General features: G+C 31.0%; 1 protein-coding gene across 1 annotated transcript in view; it reads right to left on the minus strand.

Moving 5' to 3' along the window:
- Positions 1-23,942, minus strand: part of LOC134726332 (uncharacterized) — a 98,834-nt gene that overhangs the window by 57,292 nt on the left and 17,600 nt on the right. The window contains exons 9-42 of the mRNA XM_063590732.1: positions 22,885-23,009; positions 22,024-22,201; positions 21,629-21,762; positions 20,923-21,056; positions 20,190-20,366; positions 19,637-19,869; positions 19,194-19,324; positions 18,302-18,408; positions 17,772-17,954; positions 17,185-17,408; positions 16,414-16,556; positions 15,902-16,026; positions 15,251-15,442; positions 14,328-14,557; positions 13,680-13,843; positions 12,608-12,744; positions 11,746-11,943; positions 11,162-11,370; positions 10,588-10,724; positions 9,942-10,066; positions 9,557-9,742; positions 8,851-9,065; positions 8,192-8,358; positions 7,499-7,617; positions 6,862-7,068; positions 6,161-6,366; positions 4,937-5,792; positions 4,284-4,484; positions 3,596-3,813; positions 3,074-3,198; positions 2,340-2,461; positions 1,818-2,003; positions 907-1,115; positions 80-192 (exon numbers count right to left, since the gene is read on the minus strand). Coding sequence (XP_063446802.1) covers positions 80-192; positions 907-1,115; positions 1,818-2,003; positions 2,340-2,461; positions 3,074-3,198; positions 3,596-3,813; positions 4,284-4,484; positions 4,937-5,792; positions 6,161-6,366; positions 6,862-7,068; positions 7,499-7,617; positions 8,192-8,358; positions 8,851-9,065; positions 9,557-9,742; positions 9,942-10,066; positions 10,588-10,724; positions 11,162-11,370; positions 11,746-11,943; positions 12,608-12,744; positions 13,680-13,843; positions 14,328-14,557; positions 15,251-15,442; positions 15,902-16,026; positions 16,414-16,556; positions 17,185-17,408; positions 17,772-17,954; positions 18,302-18,408; positions 19,194-19,324; positions 19,637-19,869; positions 20,190-20,366; positions 20,923-21,056; positions 21,629-21,762; positions 22,024-22,201; positions 22,885-23,009 — 6,416 coding nt within the window. The remainder of the gene's footprint in view (positions 1-79; positions 193-906; positions 1,116-1,817; positions 2,004-2,339; positions 2,462-3,073; positions 3,199-3,595; positions 3,814-4,283; positions 4,485-4,936; positions 5,793-6,160; positions 6,367-6,861; positions 7,069-7,498; positions 7,618-8,191; positions 8,359-8,850; positions 9,066-9,556; positions 9,743-9,941; positions 10,067-10,587; positions 10,725-11,161; positions 11,371-11,745; positions 11,944-12,607; positions 12,745-13,679; positions 13,844-14,327; positions 14,558-15,250; positions 15,443-15,901; positions 16,027-16,413; positions 16,557-17,184; positions 17,409-17,771; positions 17,955-18,301; positions 18,409-19,193; positions 19,325-19,636; positions 19,870-20,189; positions 20,367-20,922; positions 21,057-21,628; positions 21,763-22,023; positions 22,202-22,884; positions 23,010-23,942) is intronic.

Below are 23,942 nucleotides of genomic sequence, written 5' to 3' on the forward strand. Positions count from 1 at the left end.
AACAGCTTTTTTTATTTTTTACATTTCAACCAGTCATTTGTCAAAGGTGTCAATATATTCCTGTATTAATTGTACAAACCTTGCATATGCATCAGCCTGCTGTTGATTTCCTTCAGGATAACATTAAAGGTTTGTGTAGCCTTAACCAATGTTTCATCAGCTGTAGGCAACAAAGGAAGGAACATTGATGTCCTGAAGTTTCAAAAAATAATTTTATTTTAATAATAATAAGTATTTAAATAACTATAAAATGTCTTTCAATAAACAAGTGTTTTGATAATCAATAAAGATTTTTAATAAATGATTATAAAAATAAATAGTTAAATCAGAAATAATTTATGCAGATGCAGATGCTATTTTTTCTGAAACACTGAGTATTTCTGTTTGTATCCATCTGATGAGTTAAGCCTTTATCATCTGATTTTTATAGTTTGTTCATATGTTGTACTGTTACACCACTGTCCCAGGTTTTGGGAAAAGTTGGGATCCTGCTGACTTGTTTAACCCCGCCATATTATTTATGTATGTGCCTGTCCCAAGTCAGGAGTCAGTAATTCAGTGAATATCTTTTGTTGAAGTGTTACATATTTGTTTTTCGTTCATTTTTATACATAAATTAGTCTGTTAGTTTTCTCGTATTAATTGTTTTGCATTTGTCATTTTGGGGCCTTTTATAGCTGACTATGCAGTATGGGCCTTGCTCATTCTTAAAGGCCGTACAATGACCTATAGTGGTAATTTCTGTGTCATGTGGTCTTTTGGGGAGAGTTGTCTGATTAGCAATCATACCACATCTTCTTTTTTATATTTCTAAATTTGTAAAAAATAAAATATTTCTTATTATCAACTCTGTGGATTTTTCTAAGTAATCATTCAATAGGCTATTATTGTCTAGGTGATTCTTACCAATCTGTCAATTTCTGTCCTAGTTGTTGTTGAAGCATCATTCCTAATCTTTCAAACACGCTTGAAAATGATGTGACATTAAACACACTGCTGACATCTGGTGTCTGTTGAATCATGTTGTTTATAATGCCTGATAGTTCCACCAGATTTGGGTAAAGTGTTGATATGTTCAAAATTCCTTTGTTCATTTCTTCAGTCAATGCAGCAAGCTATATTAACAAAAAAAAATAGTTCTCCATGAATAATTATATGTCTACAGTATCTCCTCTATCAAGAAAAGAGTATAGAACGACATTCCTAATTTGATATGTTCATCTTGTTTTCATAGTGCAAGTACTGTTGAGGTGGGGACACTGAGGGGATCATGTCCCCACAACCCTCTTTTTTATAAAATTTTCCCAATTCCACTTTTCTCCTTCTATTTCCAAGATCACACTTTTTAACTCCCCTTTATCCCACATCCAAAATTTTCCCCTATATCCCACATCCAATTTTTTTTTTTTAAACCAAAAAATAAATGAAGAATGTGTTCATAGGACACAAATGATGCCCTTGCTTGCCTACAAGGTTATAAAGGGACATAACTAGAGAACTGCAACCATGATGCCACTTTTTCAACTTTATCTGTATATTATGTGTACAAGTTTTAATACATTTGGTTGAGGAAAACTAAAGTTAGAAAATTCAGCATTGTTTCCATCATAAAGGGGCATAACTTAGAGACAGCAAAAGTGACAAAAATCCAAATTCAAACTTGATCTGTGTTTTGTGATTATTAACATGGTGCAATATTTTCGTCATTTTTGCAATTGGTTGAGGCAAAGTTTTAAAGTAAACAAAAAAATAATTTTGGGACATACAAAAGGATGTATGGATGGACAAGGGTAACACTTATTATTGTCCCCATTTACCTGCTGTTGGAAAAGATAACTGTTGACAAATCCTGACATTGCTTCTTGTACAATTGTGCTTTCATTTAAGGCACAAACTGTCTCCCATATTTTTTTAACAGCAGTCATATTGCCACTGGTAACAACATCTTCCCAGAATTGTTGAGTACAAATGGACGCTGAATTATTCGTTAGTAATTCAGACATCTACAAAATAAAAGTCATATTACTTTACTGTTGTAAAAACTGTGATGATAGTTGGATGGAAATTTGAACAGATGATGGTCTAATGGCTGACATCACTGATTAGCAAATGCCTAGTAAACTATATTAACAAATGGCCTGTTCATACCAGAATTTTTAAACAACTATAACATGTAGGTTTCCGTGACTCAATGTTGTTTTTCAATATTAAACTCTAAAATTTGGTACTCCCCTATTCATAAAGAAACATAAGTGACATGATTAAAGATGTAAAATAGTGAAACAACATTTCTGGTATTTGAGAAAAGTAAAGTATACCTTCCCAGACTAATAATTTACCTTTTGCGTATCAATTTGAGCATCAAAGAGTTCATCAATCCATGAAGGATCTTGGAGCAACATATTGACTGCCTTACCAACGTTAGACCCATACAACAGAGTTGACACATTCATTGGTTTATCTGTAAATATCAAAATTTCATCAAGTTTCATCCTTCTTTCATAGGTTTATTAAGGTGGTACCCAACACTTTCACTAAAATTAATTTGGCTGCTTTAATTTAATTTTCATAAAATTTTGTCAAAGTATTTACTTCATGTACTTTGAGACTTAAATAAATAATATAACAAATTTTGAAAATTTTGAACCAACCGTTTTGACAGAAATATTACACTGGTTATATAGCAATTTGACAAACTCCAATTTTGATCATTGAGAACTTAATGTTCATAACGTAATTGAAACATTTAGCTGACTTTACAGAGTTATCTCCCTGTAGTGTTAGGTCCCACCTTAAACAAGTCATAAAACTAAAATGCTAAAATGCTGGTTGTCTTATAATTGAGATAAGTGATAGATAATCAGATAATTTTATTAATTTCAAAATTGATATTTTTCATGTATAAAAATACTTCTTTTAACAGAATACAATTGTATGCTTAGAAATCAATGGACAAAATATCCTTTAACTAAACAGTTCTTATAAAACTATATCAAAATATATGTCTGTATAATTACAACACATAACAAGCATCTTCAAGTGAATTCTGAGTACAGTAAACTAATATACTTACATGTTAAATCCGTCAGTTGTCTATTGAATATTGATATCCATATATTGGAAGCAGCTAAGACGTAAACAGGAAGTCTACCGCTAGGGTCACTAATATTTATCAAAGAACTCAACACATTTTCTACCCTGTAATACAACATAAGACATAAGCGGTCAAAAATGAAAAAAACAACTTTACAAGTTAGTTACCATGATGGTTCAATTTATTCTCAAACATACATAAGTGCTTTTTAAAATATTTGTAAGAATTGCCCTCCTTGCAAAGATCACTTCTACTAGATGTATATTTCACTACTAAACAAGAAATCAACTTGAAAAATGTCCACAAGTCTCTTTATAGAAAATGTAATTATAGATATGTATTAAATGGGAACTTTTCCTAGCACCAGTTGTAAATTTCATGCTTACAACGATATACCAGCATATACCTACACAGCCAGCAAACAGTTAGGTTTAACCAATGAAACATAAATGACAAAGGCTGAATTAAGCTTTGACCAATCAGAATAAAGATAACACTTACAGTTTGGTATACATATCTGGATATGGTCCTTGTAGTTTTTCTGATTCTGTCTGAAGAGCTGTCATAAACGCTGTCATGTTGACATCAAATATTTTATCAAGGTCAACACCACTAAAATCAGCAGTCGTCACATTGTACAACTTCATCAAGTTTGCTGTTAATTTTTCAATATCCCCTGAGAAGGTCTGTATATTAAATGAAGCACTCATATTTGCAATCTGAAAACAAAAATACAAATAAATTTGAGAATGGAAATGTAGAATGTTTCAAAGAGTCAACATCCCGGCCAAAGTGCAGATTTTTTTTAGTATAAGTGTCTTCTTAAACATTATGACAGACAAAAGTTTAATTATTTTGCATGCCAATTTTTGACTGGATGTTTGTTTATTAAATTTCAGTTGAAACATTTCACTTATAGCAAAATCAATGTTGCATCTTTAATATAGCTTATATAAAACCATTGCAGCAAAAGTTTTATTGTTAAATATAAAAAGACATTATTATCATCTTAAAAGTATCAAACAAAAAACAACATGTTATTTTCATCAATTTCTCTATCTGATATCCACAGTGTATGAAGCATCATTTTTTTTCTTCAATTTATAAAGTTACAATGTAAACATTTCAAAAGTATGGAGTTAATTCAAAGCGCATAATAATCTTGTGTGGAAATATTTTTCTATCTTACCAGTGGTAAAACTGTCTGTAGCTGCAACTGTTCTGACAACATAACTAAGACATCTGTATTGTTGCTCTGACATAATGGTGTAATTATTTTAGACAGGTTTAGAGATGGAGGGAAATCAAATATGTCATGCCATTGTTGTTGATCACACAGGAAGTATTCTAAAGCAGTACCATCTCCTAAAATGCTTAAAAACTGACTGATCTGGAAAACAAAATACAAGAATTTAGATATTTGAATAATCAGCTCCGTTTTTGTTCACATTTGCTTCTTCCATTGACCACTCTTATCTAATGAGTATGCTTTTGAAATGGTCAACTAATTTTGTGCATCTTTCAGTTCTTTTTCTTTGTATAAATCAATATGTTGCTAAGTTTTTTAGTTTTCAATGTTGTGCATTGTATACCAATTGTTTTGATTATTTTTTAGTTTGCTTTTTTTTGCCATGGAATTGTCTTTTTGTTTTTAACTAATATGTTTGCCTAATGATATCTTTTATCTCCCTTTTCAAAGATAAAATTATAATAAACCTTTCAATACATGTAAACATTCTTATTTCTGATCGCATTCTTGAGGATTGCCATTGATGTACACCCTTCATCAATTTTTATTCATATTCCTTTAAAAATTTTAAAATACCATCTAAATGAACATACCTTGTCTGCTCTAAGATATCCATTAAATAATCCATTCACAGAATCAGAACTTAAGTCAATAGATTTCAGCAAAGCTGTCACAACGCTGGTATTCCTTACAATGGCACCAAAATCAATTTTATTTCCTGGTGTCAAAATCTTATCCATAATAACGTTTGTCAGCTGCGTTGCCAACTGCATATTTTTAAAGATTGAATCAAGTTCACCCCAAGTTTCAGAACTAGTGCTGTTCACTTGTGTACCCAATTGTGAAAACAAAGATAAATAATTCCATAAAAAGTCAGTATTATTATATGATGATAAAGTAGTCAATGTTTTAGAAAGGTCAAATTTTATTTTATCAGATGAAATCATTTGCATTATGGTCTCAGACAATTTCATAGAATTTTTAATGATATTTGCCCAGTCTGGTAAATTTGTTGCATTTTCCATGGCACTCATGTAGTCTGAAATCTTCAATTTATTCATCAAATCTTCCAAAATCTCAGAAGTGTTTCCAGAGCAAAGTTTACTAGGTGTATCAGCATTCACAACAAATATAATATGCCAGTGCTTTTCCTCTTCACAGAAGTATTTGTACGGGTCTGTTAGTGACATCAGTTTAAAAAATTCCTCTGGATTCTTCATAGGCGACATAAAGAGTTCGTTCAAGACACTATCATTTATTTTTAGAGTTGTGTAAATGTCAGATAGAGCTGGAATGGACCTGAACATATTATCCAAAGTCAGTGTAGTTGAATTAACTGCTTGAAGATTATCTAATAGCAGTTGTAGATAGGTGTCCAGCATATGTCCCATGGATAAAAATGGCTCTTCAGTTAACATTGGCTGTAGAGAATTCATGAAATTAAGAAGCCTGAAATTTAAATAAAAAATCACTCCTAACATTATTTTGAAATCAGAAGAAAAATAATAAAATTTTAACATATACCACAAATTTCCACATCAATTTTTTTTCCAGCTACTTGTTTAAAAAATTGAATAATTTAGAGAAGAAAATTCTGACAGCAAAATCTCAGATTTTAAGATCTTTTAAATAAGGACATTTATTTTACTTGTTAAACCCTTTCCAGGATGAGGATTTTAGAAACTCATTATTTTGAAACCTTTATGCCACTTTTCCTTAATATCAAATAACATTTCACAGATCATTTTTTAATCTATAGTTTAATTTTCAATTAAGGATATTCATTTTTAAATTCAAATAAATAAACAAGTTCTTACTCTGCAGCAATATCCTGTTGATCTTGTCTGCTCTGTGTATACTGTACAAGCAGGTTCATCCAATAAGATTCATTCATCCAAGTGTTAGGCAACTCCAACATAGGTGGATGTTCTATAAGAGCTGTCATCTGATTGGTCAAGGTTTGATCAATGCCTAGAAACTTGGAAATGATATCCCAACCAATCTCAGACGTATTACTGAAAGCCTGAAATAAATATTTTGATCAAATGCTTTCACATTATGTGCATAATATAAAATGATATATACAGCATGGTGTGATAGAAATAAGACAGCTATTTTGATCATAGCAAATACTTTCATTGAAAGTGTGTGAGAAATAAAAACCTTTTTAGGTCAAATAATTTGTGTTATGTATTTCACTTAACAAATTCACTTTATCCCAATAAATTTTTTGTATGTGCATGGAAAGTGGGTCATGGTTCTTTGTGTCTAAATATCAAATTATTCTCTATAAATATCAAATTTTTGAAATCTCTATGTGTTTAGGAAATCCTGCCCACATAACCTATCATTATCTGATAACAATTTGTTATATTCTTGTTGATATCAATGGTATATACTGGACAGTCCAGCTTCCTAAAGATAAAATTGCTCATCATTATCTTCTCTGATGTTATGAAAGTTTTCCATCAAATCCCTCCCCCCCCCCCCCAAAAAAAAAGTAACAGAATGGACTTACCTCAGTGATAGCTGATTCAACAGATTCCATTTCATGGCTAATTTCTGAAGCTATTTTCATTAGGTCTAATGCACAGAAGTCTGTTTTAAGTTGTTTTATGTCCAAGCTGATATAACTTGGCACAGTGAAGTAATGTGAAAAGTTCCCAGTATAACACAGTGACATCATAACTGCTGTGATATTTTCATTGGCAAACAGTGAAGTCATCTGAAATATGATAAATGCAGGTTAATTTTGAGAATCAGTATTTTAGTGCAAACATGCGATAGCGTGCGACTTTTTCACTTTTTTTCTATGGTATGCAAATTATTTTTTTTATAAAAGAAAAATACCAGTCTTAGTTGCAAAATACACTGTTGGATTCACATACCTGTACATGATTCACATATCCTTCACATAAATGTGTTGGACTTGCATAAATGTAAAGGATTCACATAGATGTGCAGTATTCACATTGTATTCACATCTGTGTAACATGCACATGAAAAAAAATCTGTTTCATTGATAATACTGTAATGTAAAATAGTTAATGCAGTAAAACGTTGAAATCTAATTATTAATGAATCTAAATAGAAGACAAAGGGCCATGAACCTAACTTATCCTTTAGTTAAGTTTTCAAATCCAATTATATATTACCTGTGGAGTGTTGACAGAATTTAAGACAGTTTCTAAAACACCAGGTCTGATAAACAATTCCCAGAGTTTGATCATTTCTGTAGCATTACCAAACAAATCTCCCATCATTAGCACTGTCTCTGAAATGATAAATTCACAAGGGTGTATATCATTTACTTTTATTTACTTTACAACTAAATGACAAATAATCAAAACAGCTCATATAAACGAGTTGGTAAAGGACTATTTCATGTTGTAATATATCAGGTCAGAACTATCTGGTATGGGTTTTGCTCATTGTTTATGTTCCACAGTGACCTATAAATGTTAACATTCTATGTAATTTGGTCTACAACAGCTTCTTATTTAAACCAGTTTTTCTGACTATGCTTAGAAACTTGTATAAATATTCATTGCTTTGGGTTATTTTTATGGTCTTGATGATTTTTTGTTTTTTTTGATTTTTCTTTAACATTGTTAAAAAATATTGTTTTCCTTTGTCTTAAATATTATTTAAGACATGACAGTACCAATCTCACTGTCGGTTACATCAATGAATCAACTCACTATTTTCAATTCTTCTGATAAATTGTTTGAAGTTTATGTAGAAAGCTTTATATGTCTGTATGGATTATTTAAAAAAAACAGGTTCTTTATACAAACTAAAGTATATAAGCTGTAAGATGTTGGTAATATATTTAAAAATGAACTCACTATTCTCTATCCTACTGATAAAATGTTGAAAGATTATGTAGAAAGCTTTATATGTCTGTATAGATTGTTTAAATACTGGATCACTGTCTACCATTGTTTGTATTAGCCCTTGCAGATTAGTTGCATTACTGGTTGACTGAAGTACACTAGGTAACGATGTTGACAACCTGAAGAAAAAAAAAAAAACATTAAAAAATAATTTATGTCCATAAAATAGCTTTGTAAAAATCAGACCAAAGCACCTTTACATTACTACAGATTTATCAAATATACAATGCCTACCTATTTTATCTCCTCAGGATGAAAAGGCTTGATATTTACCTAAAATTGCCAGAGTATAGCAAAAGCAATCAACCATATTTTGAAAAGCTGCAGTCACAATCTGAATAGGTTTTACCCTTTTACAAAAATTGTTTAACAGATGGCAAAGTTTTGTATCAACTCATTATTTTGTATTAAAGAGAAAAATTTAATTCCAAACTTCAAGGCATATTTCAAAAAGATGAATTCTATAAAAACTGACAAAATCAAAGTCAAACAAGTGAAAAACAAATGTCATAATATTTTCTTGGTCCAGGTTTTATCCGTAGGAAATAGTGGGTTAAACCTGGTTTTATAGCTAGGTAAACCCATACTTGTACATTCAATATTAAACTTACTGCATAAGTCTTGCTGGATCACTTATTATAGAATTTAACATCTCAGATGCATCAATCCAATGCTGCATATTTAAGAACTTTGGTAGTGTGTAGTTACCAAGACCACTATTTGTTGTCTTTTCTATATATCCCATCAACAAGTTTGAAAGTTGTTTAAACTGTGCAACAAGTTCTGTTGTGTTGACTATGTGTAGTGAGCCACTGGTGTTTGAAAACTGCAAGAAAAAGTTATAATCAGCAACACATTTTGAAGTTTTGTATCAAAATCAAACACATTTTATCTGCCATCAGCCAATCAAAACCACCTGTAAAGTTTTTAATACACATCTTTTCATAACATTATTTTTTACATTTCCATTTGTTTAAATCTGTGAATTTCCAATCATCCTGCATTAGAAACATCCACTTCCATTGTCTAACTTCTAAACTAGAAAATTCCCCCTGAAATTATTAATTTCCACCCTTCTTTCCATGAAAGGCAGTTAAACTATTCATGTATCATGACTTTTTCAGAAAAGAACAAAAGACATTTTTTGGCATATTCATACTTATCCCTTTGGCTTTTTTTTTTTAACAATTCTGATAACATACACAAAATAAAGTAAAACAACAGTCTTAACAATTAGTTATGTCCCTGCCATGATTGTAGATAAACTTATCACATAACTATGTATATTTTGTACATGTAAAAATAAATCAATCTTACCAATTGTTCTATTTCAGGTACAGCATTATATTCAGTAGCTTCTAGCATAAGTCTCGTCAAGTTCAGATTACAGAGGGCAGATTGAAATCCAGATATACTAAAATTGGATCCTGGAACATCAAACAGGGGATCAGTCATATCACAGAACTGGTCCCAACTCTGTAAATTTACCAGTAAGCTTGAAATCTGAAAATAAAAAAGAGATAAAGTAATAACTGCTTTCTGATTGTTTCTTTTCAATCTGTTTCTTATCAATATCAGCTTTATAAAAAAAAATCTTCATACAAATGTAGATCTCTGATCCCTTCTTAATATATATGTATATAGATTGTTTAACTTTTTTTTAATATAAATGAGAGCAAAAAGATTTTTCAAGTTCACCTACCTTATTAGAATGATAAATACTGTTAAACACCCAGACTTGATATAATTGTGGTAAATCATCCATTAATGCTGTAACTTTCTCCATCTCAGGATAACCATTAAACAGAGAGGTGAAATCATTTACACCTGAAATTAGATGTTTTCAAAATGTTATGCATTTATGATGTACCAATAGATTTCCAATATCATGTTATACTTGATATTGCAAACTTCTTTACTCTAGTTACTAAGAATCTACTACTGAAAATTTTATAAAATTGGATCAATAACTCAAGATGCCACACATTGCTTTTCATTAATTAACAAGCAGAATCTATACTTACAGGGGCCGATCCAGCCATTTTAAAAAGGGGGGTTCCCAACCCAGGACAAAGGGGGTGTTCCAACTATATGTCCCCATTCAAATGCATTCATCGGTCAAAAAAAGGGGAATTCCAAACCCGGGAACCCTCCCCCTGGATCCGCCACTGACTTATTTAGAAAAAATTGCTACTGGCAAGTGAATGGTTAAAACTTTTTCAATATCATTTTCAGGAATTCTCAAATTCTAGTGTCAGAGTCTTCCCATTGTTTTGGGTTGCTTTCTAACTTGCTATGAGGTAGCTTTTCAAATTTATAACTATTAATCAACATGTAGTTCAACTTACTAGTACTTTGGTTGAATCTGTTCAATATGACTTTCATATATACACTGACATAGTTCAAAATAGCATTGAATTCTGGGACTGAGGCCAGAGTACTCAAGGCAGCTTCTTGTGACTTTTGTGAAAAACTGGTGAGTGTCCTAAGGAAAAGAAAAGTACTAGCTAAGATATCATATCACATATCATAAATAAAATATTTAAAAGAAGAAAAAGATTGTAAACCATTAAAAAAAACACAGCAAGCATTGCCTGATCTAGCACTCGTGTGAAGCTAAATTTTATGTAGATCTTCAAAAAACTAAAAATTCAAAAATTGCAATACAAATAAAACCTATTTTACATAAATGTAAGATTTTTGTAATATTTAACCTGTTTAGATTTTTTTTTAATAAAAACTAATCAAAACAAATATTGCACTACACAGTATAGCTATTGTGTATAACTGTAAGATTTTCTTTATATTAAACTTGTTTAAGAAAATTTTGGTTACATTGATCCAAATTTATTATATGTGCCAATTTATATGAAGTAAAATATTCAAATGAAAAAAAAAACATATCTTCACAAAATGTCTTACGCTATATAATTTTCTGGCTTCAATCCATCAGTTACTCTGGATACAAAGCTTTCCCATGCCTTGGTATATTGTGACTCCATTAGCCATGCATTGCTGTCACTAATAGTTATATTTGGTGGGTTGTTTATCATGTCCATCAACAGCTCATTATAAGTCTCGTAAATCTTCCAGAATTCTGTTGGCACAGCAGAACCATTCATTTTAGTTAACTGAAAAAATTGAATCCACAATAATAAGTCTTTCTTGACAATGATCATATTCATTGGTTTGTGTGTTCTAAAAAATAACTCCTCATCTAAAGGATTGTTAAAAGTGAGTTGTCTACCATGTTGATTAAAAGACTTACAAAATTTCAAACAAAATTGAAAATTATGAGATTTTTTTTTTTTTTTTAATATATATCTGCCTCTTTTTTTACAAAAGATCTCTAAAAAGAGTAAAACACTTGTTTGTTTAGTCATGACCATTTCAGTATAATTTACAATCAATTTTAGTCTTAACAATTTTTTAACAAAAGAGCTCCTTATTCTGAAAAGTCAAATCTGTTCTTTATATGTAATTTTCTTGTTTACTAAGCAACTTACAGCTTCAATGAGTTCTGGTAAACCATCAACACCTGCAATCAATTCCTCATACAACTTGGTGTAATTAATGTAAACCCCACATATTTTGGTTTGCAGATCAGCAGGGTCTACACTTGTATTAGCAGGGATTGAAATAACTGACTTGAAAACTGACAGATCAGAACACATTTCTTCCCAGGAATTCAATACCATGGTGACCTGAAAAAAAATTGTTAAAAGAGTTAAATAAATGTATAATATGGTTATTTTTTTAATTGTTCCTCTCTGCAAAACATTAAAGAATTAACATTTTCTACTTTTACTTCAACAATATTGTGTTTGTTCACATTTGAAAAGCACATACAGAATTAAAAATCCAACTTTTTTTTTAATTTGAACAAAATAATATTTCTGTTATCAAATTTCTTGCAATTGGTAAATTTAATTTTACTTTCACCAAGAGCTGTTACATATATGTCAGCTGTTTAAATCTGTAAAACCAACTTTTTAAATAGCTTGATTAAAAATACATTATCAAACCCACTGAAAAATATGAATACATAAACAAAAGCAGGGGCGAATCCATCCATTTTAAAAAGGGGGGTCTGGGATTCCCAACCCAGGACAAAAGGGGGGTTTCCAATTATATGTCCCCTTTCAAATGCATTGATCGGCCCAAAAAAAAGGTGGTTCCAACCCCCACACACCCCTGGATCTGCCAATGAAAAGTACTACCCCTACAGCCAAAATTTAAATGACATAGCCCATGTCGGGCGATTTCCAAGTTAACCACTAACAATGATTCAACATCTACACTTTCATGTACAAAAATGATAAAAGGTGTAATTGTTGAGGTTTCTTTTTAAGATGTGAAATATCTCACCTTATTGGGATCCTGCAATGTGTCCACCAGTGTCAATAAAGCTACAGTGCTGACCTCTGGAGAAAATGCTATAGTGTCTAACAATCTATTGACTTCTTCAGAATTAAAATATTGTCTTAAATCAACATTTCCTGTATCTGAAATAAATTTAATATAAATATAGAATGTGTTGTGCTATGGAAATAAACAGATATTGTATATCTCACATAAATGTAAGTGAAACTGTGAACTACTGCTCCCTTATAATACACACGGTTTAAGAAAATTGGTTAACAGCATTTCAATTGCAATGAATCTGACAATGCATCACACAGTAAAACATATTCAAAGGAAGCCTGATAACAAATTAAAGGAAGCTCTGAATCGTAATTCTTAAGAAAAATGTGACAATTTTTTTTCAGATGAGGCCATAATGTGATAGCATATATAGGTAATTGGTCAACAGGTAAATTGATCAGAAATGAACCAGAAAGCATATCACACAGTAAAGCAAGCAGATATAAAGCCTGATAACTAACTTCACAAATATAGTCCCTTGTGTTGACAGTGGGTTACTTGCTAATTTATTTATACCCCTTCCAAATCTATTTCTCCATGTTTTATGCCTCAAATTGCAAGAGCCGATGAAGTTTTCTATAATTTTGATATAATTTGTCCTAAAAGTAGTACAACACTGTAAAAATTTCATTGAGAAAGCGCAGTTGGGATTTTTTTAATTTTCATTTTCTAACGGAAATGCACTACGAAATAATTGTGGTCTCAGACCTCTTGTTTTAAAATTTTCTAGAAAAATGCCATTGAATTCAATGGGACAGACATACTAACAGGTGGACAGACAGATGAAAAACTAATGCTACAACATGTGAGATTGTTACCCAACAAAACAAACATAAAACTTTTCTTTTGTCATAAAAAAAGTGTGATAAAAAAGAAATGTTTTTCTTAATACTTTTCTTCAGGGAAAACATAATAAAACAAAACTTTTCTTTTTTTTCTTTTTCCATCAAAAAGAAGTAAGATTTGAAAAGAAATATGTTTTTCCTAATACATTCCTTCAGACAAGTAAACTTACCATTAAAATATTGGAGTTGAATGACTATAAATTTATAGATGTGAAGTTGTTGATAGAGCAAGGACTGCACAATATTGGCTTCCATGGCAGATGCTGTACTATTTAGATTCATATTGATCAAAGATGTCCCCACTGCATTTAATCCATCAAAAATATTCATTAAACTGAAAAAGACAGAAAATGATAAATTAGGTAAAAAAGTTACTTGTTTGATTTTATAAGTTAGCAATTGATAATGCCAGAATGAAATATGGCATATTATTTCATTTATAACTTTTTCAGTTCTTTATAAAAAAAAATCTATGTTAACGTTTGTTTCTTGTCAATAGTATTATATATATTCAATGAAAATATCTATCAAATTATTTAAAACAGCAAATGAAGAAAGATGGCATCATATAAACTTATTCTAATTTTCAATAAACTTATAGGATCAATAAGCCCAAAAATGCACTGTCCCCTTTAAAAGGAAAAGAAGGTGCTATCCATGGGTATACCAAGACATGACAGTCAGAGTACAGGAAAATATAGTCCTAAAATTTATACCCATAACTAATAGGTCTACATGTTTGATAATATCACAATTTACACTTTCCAAAACTTGATTCAATTAATAAGCCATGCTTCATAATATCAACTGCTACTTACTTTTTCACATCTAAATCTTTGGTCATAGTGAAAACAGATATGAAGTCATTCCAAGTTGTATTAGATTTCTGTAAGTCAAACTGTGTAAATAGTTTGTCCCAGGATATTAGACTATCAACATTGACTGTCATCAGTAATTCAAACATTCTGCCTGTGTTCTTCTCAATAGCATTCCAGTCAAGGTCAATATTGGTCACATTGTTACGATCAATAATGAATAAATTAGTGATCTGAAAATAAACATTTAATAAAAACTACAACATAGAACAAATTTTAAAATGATAAGTATTTAGAGAAAATCATAGATTTATCCTGCGGCATAGTCAAGAGAGATTCGGACTCAAGACCCCTCTGTCACAAACTATGAGTGTTTTCTATTTATTGATACATGTAGTAAAATATTAATTTAGCAGATCATTGATGTATTTGAAGTTCAATCTTTCATTTATCAAAGGGCATTTGACACAATGATTAACTTTTTATCATATATGGAAAGGTATTTTGCCACATTGATTTACCTTTTTTCACATACCAAGAGACATTTTGCCACATTGATTTACCTTTTTTCACATACCAAGAGACATTTTGCCACATTGATTTACCTTTTTTTTCACATACCAAGAGACATTTTGCCACATTGATTTACCTTTTTTCACATACCAAGAGACATTTTGCCACATTGATTTACCTTTTTTCACATACCCAGAGACATTTTGCCACATTGATTTACCTTTTTTTCACATACCAAGAGACATTTTGCCACATTGAGTTACCTGTTTCCATATATATGAAAAGGCATTTTGTCACAATGATTTACATTTGTGCTTGTATGGAACTGATTTACTTTTTTCAGTATATGGAATGGCACCACATCAATTTATCATTTTCAATATTGGGAAAGGCATTTTGCCACAATAATTTACCTTTTCTGTAAAAAGCTTTATGTCAACATCTTGGTTTTCTCCAAGCTCAATTAATATTTTTGTCCAGTCCATCTTACAAAGGTCATCTTCAAACTTAGCCAGATCTGTATTAGGAGATGATGTAAGCAGATCAGTTATTTTTGTACCCTGACAAATCTTTGTCCAATCTCCAGCAATTAATACTTTGAAGAACTGAAATGAAAGGCAATTTAATAATAAAGATATTGTTCTGTGGTAGATTGCCATTGAGACAAATATCTACCAAAGTTCAAATAAAGTGGATGTAAGCAATAATAGACAACTCTACGACCATGCCCATCAACAACGAGAAAAAGCAATACCAAAAAGTCAGCTATATAAGGCCCAGAGATGAAAAAAATATGAAGCAATTCAATCTTTAATGTGAAGTTGTACGGTTATTGATTTTAATTAAATTTGAGTTTGTTGGAAGGTGTTATTATGATAAGATTTTGTGAATGTTTCAGAAAACAGATACAAACGTGGGGTGGACAAAAAGATTTACAGAAGAGTCAACAGACACCTCCTGGCCCCATATCTGCTAAAAAGAGGTAGTACAAATATATAACCAATCTACATTATATAAGCAACTGCTAAAAGTATAAGATAAACTATACAAAATCAAGTTTATACCTGTGTGACATCAACAGTTGTATTTTTCAAAGCTTCCAGTAGACCAGGAATGGTAGCAGACGATGTCTGTATGAATTCAGCAAATGTTGATGACATATTGGCCAGCAAATTTATATCAACAATTACTGAAAAATAAAAATGTACATCTGAAAATATTGTTTCTCTGTGTTAAAAAAATGATTTTTATAATTTACTGTTTTACATTCTTAAAAAAAATAAGCACTTTATAACTTATAATAGGTCATTGTATTGTAACCAAGTAATCAATTGGTTTTAGTGATTGCCTTATTTTTTCCCCAACTTTCAGGAGAGAAAAAATTCCATGAATAAAAATTATTACAAATATGTTAAACTTGGATCCTTAGGTAAATATGCTACAAAAAGTAAAAAATTTCAAAGACAAGTTGCAAGGAATCGTATTCAAAGAAATAAAGCAAAAAAAGTGTTAATGAAAATTGGTACACACAAAAATAAATCAATTCACAATGCTAAGTTGAAACTGCTTAACTCACACTGTGGATTTTCTAACTGTTTATTAGCCAATATAACATAGCTATTCCAAACATCTAAGTAGACTTTCATTGTTCTCCACATGTTGTTAGAAGACATGGTTGAATCTAACTGTTCCATCATAGAAAGGCCTAAGGATGTCAAACTAGAAATAAAGAAATAATTTCATAATAAAATACATGTATGACAGTATCCTTTTGTTAATAGAAATACCCAGCAAAATACAGAAAAGCAATAAATTTTTTTCAAAATTATTCTATGGATTTTTAGTTGTGCTCTGAATCATATCCATTTATAAACTGTACCTCAATTTGTGTTTTCAAAATGAAGATTTTGACCAATTTGATTAGTTATTTACAAAGGAACCCTACTTGATTGCTGTTCTTCCTCTGAAACTCATAGTGATGTTTGACACAGAGCTTAACCTCACCGCTCACTGTTGCTTATAAACCAAATATAGCTTGAGTGGTGCTGAAAGCAATTCAACAGGAAACATCCCAGCAAAATATTTTGATCTCTTTATGCAACATTAGTTTTAGTTTCTCGTGTATTATTCGAAGTTTAGTATGAAGTCATTATTACTGCATGTACTAGACTAGTGACACATACAGATGTGGGAATTATCGCTACATTGAAGACCCATTGGTGGCTTTTGGCTGTTGTCTGCTCTATGGTCGGGTTGTTGTCCGTTTGACACATTCCCCATTTCCTTTCTCAATTTTATTATCAATAATTAATAAATTGTATTCAGTTTTAAAATGTTTGAAACTTACGCAGTAATATTTTGTACATTCATTTTCTGAAGGTTATTCATAACAACATTCATAGTCTCTTGTAAGACAGACATATTCATTGACATAATAGTGACAATAGGATTTCCCTCCATTAGTGGTGTAGGACTGCTGTAAATTGTAACCATCTTATCCACATTTTTAACCATGCCTGTCCAATCAAAGGGAGATGACTCTGTACTGTTGTCCATCATTGCAGACATCATCTGAAATAAATTAAAAATAATCAAATTGATTTTGATTAAGTTGTCCCTATTTCATATGGTCTCTTTAGCTGTGTCCTGTCTTTAAAGAAATGGGCAAGAAAGACAAGACTTAAATTTCATCAAATAAACCCATACATGAACTATTGTCACCTAAAATTAAAGGCTACATTAGAGCCTATTCTATATCTTTGTTTTGTTCACAATGCAGATGCTAATTCAATATCATTTATATTAATTATCTTAAACTGAGAACTAAATAAATTTCAAATTTTTCTAACCTTGCATTGGATGATAAACTTTTTTTTTATGAAACCATTATTTATACTTTTAATATAAAAAAACTCAATACTATTTCTGACCCACCTTTTCGATTGCACCAGTCATATCGTACATTGCTGTCATTTCAATGATTACTTCTGTCCAGTTTGTAGTACACATCATGTCATTAATTTCAGTGACAGGAACATAGGAAGGCATAGACATGCTCAACAAAATCTGTTTCTGACAAAAATCTGCCATGTCTTTACTGGAAAAGGCAGCATTCATCTAAAATAATACCAGACATCATTTGGAAGAGCTCTTTTCACGTTCACTTAGCAAATTAAAATATAAGTGCATGTATTTTAACTCATTGGAACTTTTTGCTTTTGTGTGGGGTTTTTTTGTGATCGTTTTTTTCTATTTCAAACTACATCTATTTACAAAATAAGGTGTTACTTATTTATTTTGTTTGTAAATAGACACCATTCTGAATGCAATAGTGTTTTTGAACTTGTGTTTAAACTGTTGGTTTTTTTTTAATTCTTATCAGTAATTTTGTTTTCTTTTATTACAATCTCAATTCTAAACCACTGGTTATGTTTGTAAATTCAGATATAACAAAGTTGTCTTACCATCTCTGGGTTTTTCATCATATCAAAGACTCCTTGTACAAGTTCAGGAGAATAATTCATGACATACTTAAGCATCTCATTCATCTTTGACATAGAACTAGAGGCATCTGAAATATTTAAAATAGAATACTTCAGAATCATCATGACATGGGATTCCATGAATAATGGTAAACCAAAAATTTAAACATTCAACAAAGAACACATTTACTTCAGAACAAAGAACACATTTACTCCACAAAGAACACATTTACTCCAGAACAAAGAACACATTTACTCCACAAAGAACACATTTACTCCAGAACAAAGAACACATTTACTCCAGAACAAAGAACACATTTACTCCACAAAGAACACATTTACTCCAGAACAAAGAACACATTTACTCCACAAAGAACACATTTACTCCAGAAAAAAGACCACATTTACTCCACAAAGAACACATTTACTCCAGAACAAAGAACATATTTACTCCACAAAGAACATATTTACTCCAGAACAAAGAACACATTTACTCCAGGTTTGTGTATAGACTTTGGCAAAAACAAGGAAAAGTAAATATCTATGAAGTTTTCCTCTATACATGAAAATTTGTATACTTGAAAATGAATGAATCAACAATATTTCAAGAAGATATCATATAACAGTACATTTGTTTGAATCAATCAGGGTCCTTAGCAATAATAGTGGTCAAAAACAAAATCTATACAGCATTTATGTTGACGAACTGGACTTATAATGGATATGAGAACCAAAACTTTAATATTAGTGCTTAAAACAGATGCAGAAAAGCATCATTAAATTATGGCTATAAAAATCCACCTAGCATTAACCCAGGACATAAGGTGTGTAACGACTTTGACTACAAATGAAGAATAGCAGCATCAGTTCTTACCATTTAATTGTTCCATCTGTTTTACACTTGACTCCATAAATGTGTTGACAGCTCTAATTGTAGGTTCCATTGATTTCCACATCTCTGTTTCTTCTATCAATGGTCCTAATGTCACAACAACTACTGGCCAACTACAAGACATATGTTTTCTTGAGTAAAAGATACCATATTATTTCTAATTTTAATCTCTGACTGGCAACACAGAACGTAGCTAAATAGCTAAATATATATGCACTTTGTCTGTCTGTGCATCACACTCAAATTTATGATATTTTCCTCTACTGTTTCATTTTTTTATTACATATATGTGGCTTAATGAAAAATGAAAGAAAAGAAATTAAAAACACATTAACATTTTAATTTTGTTTGAGATCAAAGAGAGGTAAATAACTGTAACAAACCCTTTTTTCAATTCATAATGTAGATGAATTAAAATATCTTACCTAGTTTGACTCATCATACCAGAGATTTTGTCAGATATTTGCTTCCATTCCTCTGTATTTGTATCTATTCCTGTCGCTGATGTTATATCGCCAAACCACGATGACATGTTCATAAACATACCAATTTCTGCTGTAAAATTCTCTACTTTTTTATATACATCATCTAGTTTTACTTCTGATGGTACAGTTGTCATACTCAGTATATTATCCATTTTCATTAAATGAGTCTCCATCTGGAAAAGATACAGAATGTCATTTTCAAAAAGTTTTCTTTCTAATTAAATTGAGAAAGGAAATGCTGAATGTGTCAAAGCGACACCAACCCAACCACAGAGCAGACAACATATTTTCCTTTTCTAACTTTATCATAGTTTTCAAGAGATAATGTAAATAAATTTCTATGTCATCAAATTGTGAATTTTTTTCAGAAATGCATTTTTCTTTTATTTTTTTGTATTTCTTTCACTGATTGAACATAATATTTTTTTTTGAATAATTACAATTAAGTTTTTTTTTCTTCAAAACACTGAACTTTGCATCTGTCATCACATACCTGTTTCTGGAATGTTTGTGTATTGAATGCTGCCATAATTTGGCTGATAGCTGTACTAATGTCATCAATACACAGTACACTCTCCAACACGGATCTTGTTGTTTCGTTTATGTTCTTCACATTCTTCATAGCATCACGGCATACTGCTACATAACTGTTTGTACTGTTATACAGTGTCTGAAAATACAAATAAAAAAAAAATCTTTGATGCATTTTTTTGTGGCTCCAGCATGGTCACATATGCCATGCAACCTGGGTCTGCAAAAAAAATCAGTTTGTAAGGTTTGTAAATTCAGATTTTTTTTGGTGTGTTTATAATAGCAGTTGTAGACCATCAAACAAAGTTTATAGATTGATAATAATTATTATGATTTTAATAAGAAAAAGCTGCTTACAATTTATGAAGTCAAATTTCCAAAAAAGGAGGGGTTTCCAACCCAGGACAAAAGGGGGGGTTCCAATTACATGTCCCCATTCAAATGCATTGATCGTCCAAAAAAAGGGGGGTTCCAAACCCCGGACACCCCCCCCCCCCCCTCTGGATCTGCGCCTGGTGAGTTCTTGTTTTTTTCTAAACCTCATTTCTGTTGCAATTTTTTGGCCCATTATTCTTTATGTTTTTCTCCTTTTATTTCTTTTCTAGATTTTTTTCAGGCACATTGTTTTTTTTTAATTTTCCATTCTATAACCTGAACCAGACTATTGTACTTGAGCTACCATGGCTATTACTCACCATAACATTGTCTACTTGTAGCATTCTGTACATGACTTCCATTGTTACATTTGGTCCATAATTGGTCAGTTTCTCCATAGCATTAATAACAGCTGAATCGTCTTTCATCATATCAGTTACAAATCTGTTGGAATCTGCAAATAAATATAAATAAATATTGTAAGTTGATAAACTATTGCAATGATTTTTATTTATGTGAATATTGTGACTGGATCAGTTATGCAATAATTAGAACTCACGTTCTGCAATTTGAAACATTTATCTGTATGCAAATTTACATAAAATCTTAATTAATAGTATTATTCTTAAAAATTGCCAAAATAAATGCATAAAATAATTTCTGAATTTACAGTTTTAAGTTTTTAATAAAAGTGGTGCAAGTCAAACCAAGTTTTAAAGCAAACCAAAACTCCCACATGAGTAACTGCTTATGGCTTTTGAAACATTTCATACCATCAAAAACATCCTTGGCGAAGCTACTCAAACGTTACTTTAATGACTAAGACAGAGTCTGGAATACACAAACATAGCCATGATAGGTATTTCATTTTAAGTCACTAATCAAATATATACAAGCACTCAGACAACCATTGGCAAGACTGCCAAAAGCTACTATAAAGAATTATAAAGACTATCCAGAGAATCTGGCGTACTGAAAAATGAGTAACCAATCAAATATGAACAATTATTACAAGTGGATCTTTACCTTTTAAATAGTCCATTGTTAACAAAGCCATATCAACCAGTGTATCAGCTATTCCCAACATCGACTGCATTGTTGACTCTCCTACCATGGAGGTTATCATCTGTTGTATAGAGGTCAAGGAAGATGTTGTTGACCTATTAAATAAAAACAATAATTTTTTATTTAAGACTGTATGAATCTATTAAAAACTGACTCAATTATTGGTTGTTGTAAGCATACAATAACTGAGTCAAGAAAGACTACCGGTAAGTATTTTACAGTGTATTTCAACTCAATGTATTTGAGAAATGGCTGAAAGCCTATTTTTTAATGATCACTTGCATCTTGATTTAAAAAAAAAAAGTTGGAATATTCTAAATAAATTTACCTGTTAATCCTTGAATAATTATACTTACAATTGTGAAAGAGCTGTCATATCACCTGCGAATAATGCCATAGTCAGGTTGGTCAAATCTGGTATGGATTGTATACCCATTAGTTGTGTAAGCAGTGTGGTATCTGTATCATTAGAGTTCAGACTATTTAACAGACCCATACCATTACTGAATAATGCTGTCCAATTGGCATCTGTACCTAAAATAATAAAAAGAAATCTTCAAGAAGCTTTATCAAGACATCAGTAGCTAGAGTGCAAACAACATGTAGTGTGAGACAATGTTCACTTGATAATACAGATAGATTGGGTGAAGGTTGGCACCTGTTAAAATATTTATGCACACTGCATTTGTATACAACTGTCCTAAGTCAGGAGCTTAAGTTCAGTGGTTGTTGATAGTTGGTGTGGTTTATAAGTGTTTCTCTGGATTTTTTTTGTTTTCTTATAGACTAGAGTGTCACTAGACCATTGATTTTCCCCTATTTGAATTTTTTTATTGTCATTTTGGATCACCTTCTATCTTGCCAAGGTCTTGAAGGCCATACTTTTACCTATAATTATTTACTTTTAAAGCATTGTTATTTGATTGCAGAGTTGTCTCATTATCACTCATATCACATCTTCTTATTTATAACAAATGTGGAAGCAAACAATAAAAAAGTTAATAAGCACATGTTTAACTTCACAAAATTGAACTTGGTACTAAATATGTTAACAATGTGAAAAGATTATGGCAAAAAACTTTAAAAGTTGGATTTTTATTTCTTTTACAGCCATTTTTTATGTCTATTTTTAATAAAAGAATGCAATTTATAAATATGAAAGAATACATTATTTCCTGTGTATGACCCACACAAATATCTAAATAATGATGCTATACCTGACCCTACAGCATCTGTTATCTGCTTAAACTGTTGGAACATAGCCACAGTTTGATTCCATCCTGTAAGGTCTGAACTGTACCTCTTTACAAGTGGTTCAACCCAAGACAGCAAATCATCAAAACTTAAAATGAAAGGATAAACAGTTTAACAAAGCAAACAAAATTTTAAAAGGTGTGAGTTTGTAAGGCAGAAATGAAATATCAATTTTGATCCAACATAAATCTAAGGTCTAAGAGAAGAAGAAGGGATATCTGGTCCCATTCTCATTATATCTTTAAGGAAATCACATCATTGACATCTTCTAATGAAACTAAAACATCTTTTTACAAAACTAAATTTCATAGACAAAGAAAATCAAAAGTGCCTTAGGCCCTAAAAAAAAATGTTGTGTTTCCGATCACCCCCTTGAAATTTTGAAGGGACAGTACACATGGTACATGTAGGTAGGGATTTTTTTTTTTCATAATATTATGCTTCATTGCTGTCTCTGTTTTGTTTAAAGGCATGAACAATTTGTTCTGGCTGACCAGTTTCAGATGGATTAATATCAGGTTCATTTTGAAGCAGGGTCTGGCATGAAAATTTGATAAATTTAATTCCAAAAGATTGCATTGTTCCAACAGTGTTGTTATTGTCATCAATCATCGGTCCAGTCATTTTTGCCGGTGGCCGAGCACAAAATTTGTGTTGTGTTTTTTTTTCATTGATGTTAGACATTGGATGAATTTCATGCTGAATGTCAAAAAAGGTGTTATTTTCTGTAAAATTTAAAAATATTTTTTTTCCTGCCAAATGGTCTCACTTTCCGCATTGAATAGGATGTGTTGTGTTGCCATGTTCGAACACTGACATAAGAAAATAACTACTGTGCATGCTCCCACATATATAATTAGCCAAGAAGATTCCACTTTCCAATACATTCTAAAAATAAGCCTCGAGTTTAAAATTAGCGTTGTTTTCTTTTGGGGCGATAAAAAGATCGAGGGACTTAGAATTTTTTATTTTCTTTCAGAAAAAACGGTTGGTAAGTATACAAATTTTTTTTTTCCCACAT

The sequence above is a fragment of the Mytilus trossulus genome, chromosome 7, assembly GCF_036588685.1.
Source record: "Mytilus trossulus isolate FHL-02 chromosome 7, PNRI_Mtr1.1.1.hap1, whole genome shotgun sequence".
Taxonomy (NCBI): domain Eukaryota; kingdom Metazoa; phylum Mollusca; class Bivalvia; order Mytilida; family Mytilidae; genus Mytilus; species Mytilus trossulus.